This window comes from Chelonia mydas, chromosome 11 (genome assembly GCF_015237465.2).
Source record: "Chelonia mydas isolate rCheMyd1 chromosome 11, rCheMyd1.pri.v2, whole genome shotgun sequence".
Classification (NCBI taxonomy): domain Eukaryota; kingdom Metazoa; phylum Chordata; order Testudines; family Cheloniidae; genus Chelonia; species Chelonia mydas.
Window position 1 is genome coordinate 29,106,219 of NC_051251.2, and position 14,194 is coordinate 29,120,412.

A 14,194-nucleotide genomic window follows, 5' to 3' on the forward strand; every position below is an offset into this window, starting at 1 on the left:
AAAACATTTATACTTCCTTTTCCAATTTGTATTACATAGTTTGTCAATAGTCAGCGTCAAATGTGTTTCTTATTGAGATTGACTGATTGTCAGGAAGCTTATTCCATGAAACATATATGAATGTTACAGTGTGGATTTCTTTCTAGTAACCATGTGAGAACATGTAAAGGCTACAGTAATTGCCAGTCTGCTCTGGGTAGTGTCACTTCTGCAGTTGCATTATAGTTAGGAAATTAAATGCAACTGGGCAATACATTGGCAGTTACAATAGCATATACTATTGTACAGCTATTTAAAAATGAAGATTCAGATTGTTGTGTTGCAAACAAAATAATCGGTTCAAGTGGCTAATGCCTCATTTTTCAACGTTAGTCTGCAATGTGGTAAACTAATTGAAATAAAACAGTTTATTTAAATAAGGGAGCAGTAATCACAGGTTGTAGAAACACTTGCAAGCCTTGAAATTCCTTGTTTGTGAAGTCATAACTCAGATTTGGGGCCATATTTTGCTCTCAGATGTGGACTTCTCTCTTACTGACCTTAATGTGCATGCTATCAAGGGCAGAATTTGGCCCATAATATATATTTGTTTGCTTTGGCTGCAGACATTTATGTGGTTTCTTCCATGCTGTCTCCTACATATGGAACACCCACCTGTATCTGGTTCACAAGACTACCGCCTTCTCATTCAGACCCTTCCTGTACATGTTCATCTACCATGATATCCACAAGAAATCAATAGACTAAATATTGCGAAGTTGTGAGATAGTTGGAGACAGTCTATATATTCCTTTAATTTGAATGGGAATCTACTAGTAGGATGTAGCCAGCCACCATCTGGCTTCCTTACTTGTTTGGATTTCCCCCTGTCCCTTCATCTGTTTTGTGTTTTGAGTGCATCAGTTCTCAAACTGAGCTGTGGATCCCTTGTTGAAGGTCTGCAGAGTATTGCATGCTCTTGTGCTGCTCACTATAGCTCATTTGAAATGCGTTGAGTTCTTATCTGTTAATGCCCTTACATATAATTAATTACTGACATTGCCAGATGGATGCTATCTCATGGTCGATAGGAAGGAAGGTATCCATGAGGCAGTCTGCCTATTGAGTTGTATCCCACACTGTAAAGAAGTTTGAGAACCTCTGTTTTAGGTCCCAATCATACAATTTGATCTGCATGGGAGGACCCCTACGGCCATGCACAACCCTCTTGAAGTCAATATAACCACGGTGGCAAAAAAACAAACCTATATCCATGTATAAGTGACCAGAGATTGTCCCATTCTATTGGACATAGATTTGGCTACATGACCTGTACGTTTGAGTATTCCAACCCATTCATTATCTCTAGGAATGAAGCAGCACACCCTGAAAAGCACCAACTGGTAGAGAATTCAGTAATCCAGTTTAGCAACATGGGTTGCTATGAACACATCTCAGCCAAGCAATGCTCTCTGCACTGGGTTCCTCTTGCATAGAGAGGCCTTTGGAAGGTCTCAGTCCTAACATTCGAAGCCATCCATGGAACTGGCCCTAGGTATCTGAGGGAGTGCCTCTCCCTCCTCAGTTATGACTACTCACACCAGGTGATTCCATTGGAACCATGAAAGTGTTGACCAGAAGAGCAAGGCTCATTAGTGGAGGATAAAGGAGCTGGCCCTGGACTATAGAACTTACTCACACAACAGATAAGTCGAGAATGAAAACGGGCCTTAGTACTTTCCGAACAAAATGCTAAACTTATTTCTTTAATTTTCAAATATACATGCAAAAATGAGGTAATTATCACTTTGAACAGCTGTTAAATTTTGACAGTAAATAAAATAACAAATAGAAACATTTATTCATTCAAGTCTGAACCTCACAAAATATCTTATCTTTTTATTCCAAATAAAGGTGAGCCATAAAGTCAGTTAGAATGTTATTTCTCAGATAAGATGAGACAGAGTAGTAGTAATTTTCCACTGTCACATTAGGTATTTTTTATTTCATTCGTTCATGATTAGGCTTTCTCTTTGTATTAACAAATAGGAAAGCTGATGAAATGCAAACTCAGCAAGATTATTTTTATATAAACTGAAAATTACCATTGGTGTGTATCATTAATATGATCAGATAACTGTCAAGAAAATTTTCGTAGCTATGAAACACACTTTTGTTAGTGAAACTCAAAAGATAAAAAATTAGATGGCTAATATATTGTCAGAATTCATTTTTCTGGGTTTATACAGTTTGTCTTCATTTTAAGAAATTATCCAAAACTTTTTTTGAACAACTAAACTCTTTTTAGCCAGAGCTCTATTGCAAATATTTTCCACTGCAGCCTCCAGACATCTCTATCCTTAGGAAAACCTGATCTAGACTGTGACTGAGAGGAAAATGTATCTTGTAGTGGATTATAACCTTTATTTATCTTCTGCTAATTACCCCCAGACCGAGGACCCATTCTCTTTTTCCAAATGCAAAGAGACTTGCCTGTCAACCGCATCTCCTTGTGCTTTATCAAGTTTGGAACTAAAGCTTCTGCACAGAAAGGCACCCTACATAGTTTTTGACGAGTAGAAAGGTAGTTTGTGCATGATTACAGCATATTTTTGGCAGCCATTTTTTCTCATTAACTGCTAGAAATAGAGAGCAATGCTTTATACCATTTGAAAGCTGGAGTTACAAGCTTTTGTATGGTCTACACCACTGATTCTGTGTTTAATAGCTCTCAAGATAACAAGTACTAAAGGCATGTCAAAATCAAAGGGGAGAGACACAGGTAATTAGAATGTTGTGAGTTTAAAATCGATTATCTCATGAAACTCTAAACCTAAAAAAAAAATAGCTATCAACCATTCTAAAGCTGGGAGCCTCAGGAAACAGTATAGCTGTTTAGCAGCAGTGGAACAAATTCTGCTGTCAGTTTCATTGAATAATTACATTGATCTTAGCGTCATAAAAATGCAGAGCTAGAAGGGACCTCAAGAAGTCATCTAGTTCATCTCCCAATGCTGAGGCAAGATTAAGTATACCTAGACCATCCCTGACCATTGTCTGTCTAAGCAGTCTTAAAACGTCCCAATGACGCGGACTCCACAGCGTCCCTACATAACATGTTCCAGAGATTACCTGTCCTTACAGAGAGAGAGGTTTTTTTTCTAATACCTACCCAGATCTCCCTTACTGCCAACTAAGCCAATTACTACTACTTCTACCCTCTGTGGACATAGAGGCCAATTGATCACAATCCTCTTTATAACAACTTTTTACATATTGGAAGGCTGTATCAGGTTCCCCCTCAGCCTTTTGTTCTCTAGACTAAATATGAATTTTTTTTTGGCCTTTCCTCACAGGTCATGTCTTCTAAACCTCTTATTTTTGTTGCTGTCCTCTGTACTCTCTGTTTGTCCACATCTTTCTTAAACTGTACCACCCAAAACTGGACGCAGGTCTCTGGCTGAGGTCTCACCAGTGCCAAATAGAGTGGAACAATTGTCTCCCGCCTCTTGCATATGACACTCCTGTTAATACTACCCTATATTGACATTTGCCTTTTTTGCAATAGCATTACATTATTGGCTCATATTCAATTTGTGATCCATTATAACCCCTAGATGTTTCTCTGCAGTACTGCTGCCTAGCCAGTTATTCCCCATTTTGTGTTTGTGCATTTGATTTTTTTCCTTCCTAAGTGTAGTACATTGCACTTGTCTTTATTGAATTTCATCTTATTGATTTCACGTTATCCTGTAGTAAATGAATCAATTGAATTTTTTGGATTTACATAGATGTAAAAGAGAGAAGAAATTGGGACCTGTATATTTTCCAGAGAACCTGTCAGTATATTGGTCCATTCTTTTCTTTCCAGAGAAGCCCTTTAGAAACAGTCAAACACAAAGGGAGAGGGTGAGAATGAATAATAACAACCAGATTTAGATTGCAAACATAAAAGTGTAAAATTTAAGAGGTAGAAATGTTAATTTATCCCACAACCATTGAAATCACTTTCTTGTGTTATAACTTCTGTGAATGACAATAGCAATGTCAAATCCTATAACCAGAAAAATGGAAATAAGATGCAAATTAGATTGCTGAGAACATGACTTTCTGAGCATATATTGACTATAAGCAGAAAGAAAGATCATAGAGTAGAAAAGCAGATTGTATAGTGATTGTGTTTATTTTAATGAACAGATATTAGCACTTGACTGTGCCTTTAGGCTCATCCGTGAGTAAGGGGCAATGTGTACACTGCACCATGCCACAGTAGCACCAGGAGGCATTGTGCCTCTGGGACACCTCTTTAAGGCACAATCTCCTCCTTCTTTCTCTTGTTCCAAGGGGTAGTAATTTGCTGTTGGTTTATAACAAGAGCAAATTATGAGACTATCTGCACCAGTTTGTGCTGGTTGTTATGTTGCAGGTGTGGAGCATTAGTTCTCCGGGCCTCATGGGCTGCATGCACCCATAGAGTAGAGGGAAAGAAAGGCAGGATTTTCTCCCATAGAAATAACAAAATTGATTGAAAAAAGCAGCACTGTTACTTCCATACTTGTAATAAGACAGTAGGTTCTTCATGACGGTCAACTTTTTAAAGACAATGAACTAATTTTTGAGGGTTTGATAAAATAATCCATCTTCCTTTCAAGTTATTTTTCTCAAAACAATTAGTTAAATTTTAAAACCCCAGCAAGATGCCTTTTAAATCTGTACTTAAAAATTAGATGGCTATTTTTTTCTTTCTTTCTTAGAAAATCAAAGCACATAGAACCACTGGTAAACTAAAGCAAAAGAAAACCGTGTGAATCATAGCACTTAAAATAATCTGCATTGAAATCTTTTTATATAAAATGAAGCTGGATAAATTCATATTGATTTCAGTCATTTAGGTTAGTTCAAATTTAATTTTGATTCTGAGATAGTAAATTAATAATATTTCATGCCATATGTAATTAACTATCCAACATGGGAACCAAGACATTTGTATGGCTATACTTTTCCACATTAGCAAATTATAAATAGAACAAATATTGTTTTTATTAGCCTTTAATTTCCTAAAGTGGATGGCAGCAAAAATATCAGTGTTGTAACAGCTGCTACATGCAATTGTATCTTGTCGATCTATAATTATAGGAATTAGAAAATGATAAAATGATCAGTGACATTTTTGTGTAGCTGTATAGAATACTATACATTGATTATGTATTTCTCTGAAAAATTCCAGGTGTTGTCAAAGTGGATTACGGTGATGTGTCAGTCAGAAAAGCACTAAGAGAAAATCTGAAGTGTAAACCCTTTTCATGGTACCTAGAAAACATCTATCCAGACTCCCAGATTCCAAGACGCTATTATTCACTTGGTGAGGTATGAATTATTTCTTTTGGTTAAGTTAAAATACATTGTGAATATGGGGGCATTGCTAAATAGCTAGAATTTCTGTAGCATTCTCAATTAAATGCTTTGAAATGTTCCCCACACCCGGTCTTTTTATTTTAAACATACTGCTGCTTTTCTTTTGCATGCTTCATAAGGGGATGCCTCTTCATAAATGTTCAGACCTAAAGGTTTATATTTTTAACTGCATGGCATGTTGGAAAAATAATGCTTGTGACTAATACTTTTAAAATGAAAATAATGTGCATTAGTCAGAGAAAATGCTTTCCAGTAGCATTTATGTGATTATGGATAGAGTAATATAAGTGAGGTCATTTTTGACAAATTGGTTTATTCGTTTATGCCCTGTCATCTGGTGGTGTAGTTTACAGGTGAGTATCACAAACATTCCTAACAAACAGCAGATTTTAATGCAACAAAGTGCAGAGACCTCTTTAAATGTCAGATAATCTACTATTTGAAATATTATTTTATGTTTTATCTGAGCTGACTTTTAAAAGCTCTAAATACTTGTGCAAAAAGATAACTACTGGTAGAACAGCAATCAAAAGGGTTTGTGTTTTTCTTACATTCAGCAAAGTAACCTCAACATTGTAAGAATTTGGAATTGCTATGCAAAGTAAAATCCACAGTAAGCTTTTTAGTCTAACTACTTAAAAAGTAAGTCAAACATGGTGTTAGAGAGAATGTACTTAATAAGCATGAAATAATAGGGTTTTGGAAGAGAATGTCAGAATGGTAAACCTGGGTATGTGAAAATTATAAAATAGTCATTAAAAACACCATATTTTCATCAATATGGCCTCGGTTTCTATGGAAACGGGAACAAAAACTCAGGCAGCATCTGTGAACTAAAACTCTTGCTTGTCAATTTCAGCTGCTGGCTGCCTGCTGAGCAGCAAAGGTGGATTTTTCCACCTATAGATAATAATACTGTAAATTTGAATAAAGCAGAAGTGAGAGAGACACAGGACAGTATATGTCTATTACTTAATGGGGAAGGAGAGAAAATAATGGATGAAACAGACAAAGCTGATGTGTTGAATGCCTTTTTGGTTTCAAAAAAAAAAAAGAAAGAAAAGGAGGACTTGTGGCACCTTAGAGACTAACAAATTTATTCGAGCATAAGCTTTCGTGAGCTACAGCTCACTTCACTGGATGCATTCAGTGGAAAATACAGTGGGGGAGATTATATACACAGAGAACATGAAACAATGGCTGTTACCATACACGCTGTAATGAGAATGATCAGGTAAGGTGAGCTATTACGAGCGGGAGGCAGGGGAGGAACCTTTTGTAGTGATAATCAAGGTGGGCCATTTCCAGCACCTAACAAGAACATCTGAGAAACGGGGAGGGGTGGGAAATAAACATGGGGAAATAGTTTTACTTTGTGTAATGACCCATCCACTCCCAGTCTTTATTCAAGCCTAAGTTAATTGTGTCCAGTTTGCAAATTAATTCCAATTCAGCAGTCTCTCGTTGGAGTCTGTTTTTGAAGTTTTTTTGTTGAAGAATTGCTACTTTTAGGTCTGTAATTGAGTGACCAAAGAGATTGAAGTGTTCTCCGACTTGTTTTTGAATGTTATAATTCTTGACGTCTGATTTGTGTCCATTTATTCTTTTACGTAGAGACTGTCCAGTTTGGCCAATATACATGGCAGAGGGGCATTGCTGGCACATGATGGCATATATCACATTGGTAGATGTGCAAGTGAACGAGCCTCTGATAGTGTGGCTGATGTGATTAGGCCCTATGATGGTGTCCCCTGAATAGGTATGTGGACACAGTTGGCAACGGGCTTTGTTGCAAGGATAGGTTCCTGGGTTAGTGGTTCTGGTGTGTGGTTGCTGGTGAGTATTTGCTTCAGGTTGGGGGGCTGTCTATAAGCAAGGACTGGCCTATCTCCCAAGATCTGTGAGAGTGATGGGTCGTCCTTCAGGATAGGTTGTAGATCCTTGATGAGGTTTTAGTTGGGGGCTGAAGGTGAGGGCTAGTGGCGTTCTGTTATTTTCTTTGTTGGGCCTGTCCTGTAGTAGGTAACTTCTGGGTCCTCTTCTGGCTCTGTCCATCTGTTTCTTCACTTCAGCAGCTGGGTATTGTAGTTGTAAGGATGCTTGATCGAGATCTTGTAGGCGTTTGTCTCTGTCTGAGGGGTTGGAGCAAATGCGGTTGTATCGTAGAGCTTGGCTGTAGACAATGGATCGTGTGGTGTGGTCTGGATGAAAGCTGGAGGCATGTAGGTAGGCATAGCGATCAGTAGGTTTCTGGTATAGGATAGTGGTTATGTGACTATCCTGGAAGTGGATCTCTTGTCTGGACTGGTAAAGTAAACCTCCCCCACCCCCGGCCGTTCCTCAGACGTTCTTGTCAACTGCTGGAAATGGCCCCACCTTATTAGCACCGTAGTGTCCACTTTTTCCCCACCCCCCGCTCTCCTGCTGGTAATAGCTCACCTTACCTGATCACTCTTGTTACAGTGTGTATGGTAACACCCATTGTTTCATGTTCTCTGTGTATATAAATCTCCCCACTGCATTTTCCACTGAATGCATCCGATGAAGTGAGCTGTAGCTCACGAAAGCTTATGCTCAAATAAATTTGTTAGTCTCTAAGGTGCCACAAGTACTCCTTTTCTTTTTGCGGCTGTGTCATAAATATAAAGGGAAGGGTAAACAACTTTAAAATCCCTCCTGGCCAGAGGAAAAACCCTTTCACCTGTAAAGGGTTAAGAAGCTAGGATAACCTCTCTGGCACCTGACCAAAAGGACCAATGAGGAGACAAGATACTTTCAAAGCTGGAGGGGGGCGGGGCAGGGAGAAACAAAGGCTCTTTCTATCTGTGTGATGCTTTTCCCGGTAACAGAAAAGGAATGCAGTCTTAGAACTTAGTAAGTAATCTAGCTAGATATGCGTTAGATTCTGTTTTGTTTAAATGGCTGATAAAATAAGCTGTGCTGAATGGCATGTATATTCCTGTTTTTGTGTCTTTTGTAACTTAAGGTTTTGCCTAGAGGGATTCTCTATGTTTTGAATCTGATTACCCTGTAAGGTATTTACCATCCTGATTTTACAGAGGTGATTCTTTTGCTTTTTTTCTTCAATTAAAATTCTTCTTTTAAGAACCTGATTGCTTTTTTCATTGTTCTTAAGATCCAAGGGTTTGGGTCCATGTTCACCTATGCAAATTGGTGAGGATTTTTATCAAGCCTTCCCCAGGAAAGGGGGTGTAGGGTTTGGGGAGGATTTTTTGGGGGGAAAAACGTTTCCAAGAGGGCTCTTTCCCTGTTATATGTTTGTTAGACGCTTGGTAGTGGCAGCAATAAAGTCCAAGGGCAAAAGGTAAAATAGTTTATATCTTGGGGAAGTTTTAACCTAAGCTTGTAAAAATAAGCTCAGGGGGTTTTCATGCAGGTCCCCACATCTATACCCTAGAGTTCAGAGTGGGGAAGGAAACTTGACAGGCTGCTACTCTGAAACCTGTCATTTTTGGTTTCATTCATCACTAAAAATGTTAATAGTAATCAGATGCTTAACTCAATTAACAACAACAACCAGGGGGAAGGATCCCAGGCCAAAACACAGAAAGAACAAGTTAGAGGCTGTTTAGATGGGTTAGATGTATTCACATCCACAGGGCCTGATGAATTTGACCCTAGAGTACTTACAGAAATAGCTGAAGCAATCTTTGAACTATTCATTGGAGAGTATCTTTGAGAACTTGTGGAGGACAAGTGAGGCCCAACACACTGGAGAAGGGCAAACATTTCTTATCTTCAAAAGGGAAGAAAAGGAGGATCTGGGGAATTATAGACCAGTCAGCCTAACTTTGATATCTGGAAAGATACTGGAACAAATTATTAAACAATCAGTTTGTTCAAACCTGTAGGATAATTAGGTGGTAAGTAATAGTCAGTATGGATTTGTCAATTAGAAATCATGCCAAATCAATCTTATTTCCTTCTTGATGAGGTAATGGATGGGGGAAGCAGTAGATTTGATATACCTGGATGTTAGTAAGCTTTTGACACATTCCCCTATGACATTCTCATAAACAAACTAGGAAAATATGGTCTAGATGAAATTACTCAAAGGTGGGTTCACAACTGATTGAAAGACCATTCTAAAAGAGTACTTATCAATGGTTTTCTGTCAAACTGGGAGGGCATATCAAGTGGGGTCCTGCAGGGGTCTGTCCTCGGTTGACTACTATTGAATATTTTCATTAATGACTTTGATGGAGTTGAGAGTTGTGATGCTAGGCACCTGTGTATTCACAGCATACACACTACCGTAATAATAATTGTACAAATTATGCTTTGTGAGGTGTTATATGAAAGCTAACATGCTGATTATTAATATCATTGTAAAATGCATATGTTAACATTATATGTGAGTTATGAATTCCCTTAATATGATGTTACTAACTTGTTTAAGGCCAGACAGCCTAGCCTAGGTAAAAGTGATAAACAGGTCTGTCCTAGACAAAGGAATATGGGTTTACCTCAATTAGCAGTAAACAAAGCCATCAAGCTAAACCAGCAGGGCCTATCCAGATCCTGAACTTGAGATGCAGATAATTAATAGGGCTTCTTCACCCCAGACAGATGCACAGGAGACTGAATCCCCCGGTGGCCTTCCTGACTTATAAGACAAAAACATCCCTTTGGGGATATAAGGAGGAGAGAGAGCAAGAGAGACTATCTTTATCCTCCGCCTTAGGAGACAAAGAAACCAAACAATTTGATCTCTGTGATAGGTCCTAGCCAGGCTGGCCAGTAAAAGCTGGAACGGAGATGGGGATGAGAGAAACCATCTAGAACAAAGACTGTATTTTGCTAGATTAAGTTTTAGACTTTTGGATGCATGTTTTCACTTGTATTTGCTTGTGACATCTCTATCTTGATCCCTTTTACTTGGTATCACTTAATCAGGGCTCTTTTATATACTTTTACTATAAACCAATTCAGTGCTTTGTTTGAAGGGAAGGCTGTATTTACCCCAGTTAAATTAATAAGCAGTGATGTATTGAACAGTGAACTCAACATCTTCTGTGAATGCACAATGGCAGGGGCAATGCACTGCAGAGAAACATATCTGCGAAGTTTGGTGTCTGGAGTTCACTGACGGTTACCTGCTAGGCAAGGCTTGGGCCAGGAGAGCCCTTAAGGGGTTTGCTGGTGAGGGATCCTGGTGTGGCAGGGAGCTGACACACAGTCTAATCACCAGCAAAACTCACTCTTGCTCAGGCAGAGAGGTAACAGTGGCTCCCAGCTGTTGGTATTCCCAGCAGTGTGTTACAAGAACATATTTATAGAATTTACTGATGATACCAAGCTGGGAGGGGTTGCAAGCACTTTGGAGGATAGGATTAGAATTCAAATGATCTTGATGAACTGAAGAATTGGTCTGAAATCAAAAGTGAAATTCAATAATGACAATGCAAAGTACTATGCTTAGGAAGGAAGAATCAAATATAAAATGGGGAATAACTGGCTAGGCAGAAGTACTGCAGAAAAGGGTCTAGCCTTTCTAGTGGATCACACATTTAATATGAGTGAATAATGTAATGCTGGTGTGAAAAGGCAAATAAAGCTTGGACAGAGAGCCTCCTTCAACAACCATGTGAGAGAGGGTTCTCCCCCACCACACATGGAGAACAGCTTTTCCAATTGCCCCAGTCTCCGGATAGGAGTAGTCCCCAGTCTCCAGCAGCTGAAGCTGCTTCTGCTTTTTAATAATAGAACAACCTAGTCCTGGAACCTTCCCTTTCCCCTCATTGGAGTCAGACATGAAGCCTGCTACACACTTTGCACTGCAATCATTTTGTGGACTGCCAATGAAGAAGGATAGGGCTAGAACTGGGAGTAGCACTACTTACTTATCAATGAACTCAATCCCCCAAGCAGCTTCATAGCTCCTGTCTGCAGAGCAGATGGCTTGTTTCCATATACACCAGATCAACCTGTCCCTAAAGAGCTCAGGCTGATGTGTGAGCATATTACACAGCCTTAGGGATCTCAGATACCCCAGAAAGCCACACATCTAACTTGCACAGCAGAGATTTAAACAAGCCTGAGTTAAAATAAATAAACTGTTTAAGACAAACACCCTGATGGTTTCCTTTGAGGGAAGGAAAGCAATTTAAAAACAGAAATATCTTTATCATCCCAAATATCTTAGTGCAAGACTCCCTAGTTGAATTTCTTGTCAGAGCCTCTTTTTCCCTGGGCCAGTAAGGCCTAAGAGGGCTGTAAAATAAGACCACTGAGCATCTGAATGAGAGCCTTGTGTTTGTGAATAGTGACCTCCTTTAGCTGATTAAGGAGCAATGTTGTTAGGTTGTAAAGACCGTCCCCTTCCAGTCCTCCTTGGCATTGTGTAATATATTAAAATAATCTGATTTTACTTGTATCGGTGATTTAATTCTGATTTAATTACATTCCAGCTGGATTTATCCCGTACATACAGTACCAGTTAGGCATCAGTAAGTGGTATTTGTAATTGCAGCTGATGGATAATTGTATTACATGTAAATGTTTAATCAAGACATTGAAGTATTTTGGAATTATGCAGTATCACAATGGTTTTTCATAAAGGATGCATGAGAGCTAAAGATGCATTTGTACTTTGTGTATTGCTGTTGGAAATTCCCCCTCTCCTACTGAAAGGGGAAAAAACGCTTTATTTGTAAGACACATTCTTTAGGGTCTGAGCTCCTTTCTTCTGAAGAAGGGTAATAAATGAAAGAATAACTTTTGTGTATGATGAGAACTTTACACACTTTGTACATGCAGCTTCACTGAAACTTTGGGGTGCCAGACAGTATCACGTGGTGTGCTGATGGGGCCTCAGAAGGGATTGTAGTGTCACTTGTTTCAGTTCTGTCTGCAAAGTGAAGGCAAGGGTTGAGGAGACTGTTTCTGAATTCACCCACTTGTCTGGTAAGTAGGCACACAGGCACCATGTTGATGGACGCAATATAAGGACCTAGACAGATACCCAGATACTAGAAAATCATCTTACCAGAAGTCTTGAAGAGCAAATATTTTTGCCTTAGGAATACACCAGATTGTGCCAACTATATTTTAAAAAGTATTCCCTGGGCGGGGGGGGGAGGGTGATACCCCGTATAGAATCTATCTACTACGTTTGCTTTATTACATGCATGCACGTGCACACACACAATTGCGTTTGTTAGACATTGTGATAAACTATCAATATATTCATGGTCTGATTTTCAGAGGCTCAAGCACCTTAAGTTCCCACTGACTCTAGTGGGAACTCTGTATGCTCAGCACTACGGAAAGTCAAGCCATCGTTGTATTTTCAGGAGCAAACTATAAAATATGCTATTAAAGTGCATTGAAGAAAAGTTTCCCATTTAGTGCATTATTCCATGTTTATTGCTCTGAGCATATGGTTTTGTTTAAATGGAGAAAATAAACAGATTTCCAAATTTCTCATGCCTCTATAATTGTGTGTGCCTATGAGGATGGAAGCGTTGTCACAGAGTAAGGGGGAATGTTTAGTTGGAGCCTCGTGTTAAAATATGGACAACACATGCTGGTGACAACCAACTGCACAGTATATTGTATTACAGTGGAGGAGAGAGAACCACTTTTAGTCAAAGGGCATTAGGGCAAACCATTACACTTATGAAAGTGCCATAAGATTGTTAAAGTCTGTGCAGAGCAGGTGGGGCCTCAGTCTTTAAGGTCTTATCTGAAACGACCACACACAGAACTGTGTGTTACTCAGTGGATCTACCTGGGAAAGATGGAGAGTTGAATCAGCCCTGCTGCACTTGGAAAAACAACAACCAATTTTGAAGACAAATAATTTTGTCCTATATCACTTTCTTCAGGAAAGGTAATATTTTATTAGATAATTAAGGCAAAACAGTCCATTGACATAGAAGGAAAGGTGAATTTTTATACATACAAGTAACACATTTAAATCACAATGTGCTGCTTTGTGATATTTTTCACGTGCTTGGAGATGTTCTTTGTTCAAAGCTGGGAACGCACATACATGTAGCAGGTTAAAACATTGGTGCGTTTGGATCATGTAACTGAACATTCAGACGGGTAGTTGCTCATGCAGTTATCTTATTTTCACACATAAATGTGAGGTTTGGAATTATATTTTTCAAAGAGCATCTGTAGTATCTAGGTCTACAAATTTAATCCTAATGTTTTTTGCAGTGTCTTCTGGTTTCTTTTCTTTTTCTCTTCCTTTTAACTACCTGCATTTGTTTTCACCTTTATGTTTCTTCAGATCAGAAATGTTGAAACCAACCAATGTTTGGATAACATGGGCCGCAAGGAAAATGAAAAAGTGGGTATATTCAACTGCCATGGCATGGGAGGAAATCAGGTAAAAAAAAAATTAGCTACACAGTAATTGCTTAAAGAATGATGTTCTTTAATCGGCGGGTGTGGAAACTAAGGCACAACAATCATCTAAATAATATAAACAGCCTGATTTAAATTCACTGAAGGTAATGCTGAGGCTGAAAAACAGTCAAAGCTAAAATTTCTCCCTTCAATACTTCACTGTTGCTTCTTCACTGATGCACTATGGGATGGTATTTTTAAGTGCTGGTATTTAAATATTATGCTTCATGTTCACAGGGCAACAACATGTGTTGTCCCATGTACCTTTTACTTTTGGCAGCATTGAAACAGTTTACTTACCTAATTGTGCTTTGGTATTGCAGCAGAAATGTTGGTGTGTAGAATCACCCGGTATTCAGAGGTTACAAAACAAAAGCTATAGTTGCAATTATTGAGCAAAATAATGAAAGATAAAGAC

At 38.7% G+C, this 14,194-nt stretch overlaps 1 protein-coding gene across 3 annotated transcripts in view; it reads left to right on the forward strand.

Moving 5' to 3' along the window:
• The window catches only part of GALNT13 (polypeptide N-acetylgalactosaminyltransferase 13), a 331,481-nt gene that overhangs the window by 261,687 nt on the left and 55,600 nt on the right, over positions 1-14,194 (forward strand). For all 3 annotated transcript variants that reach the window (XM_037912743.2, XM_043525194.1, XM_037912744.2), the window contains 2 exons: positions 5,207-5,346; positions 13,658-13,756. In XM_037912743.2, coding sequence (XP_037768671.1) covers positions 5,207-5,346; positions 13,658-13,756 — 239 coding nt within the window. The remainder of the gene's footprint in view (positions 1-5,206; positions 5,347-13,657; positions 13,757-14,194) is intronic.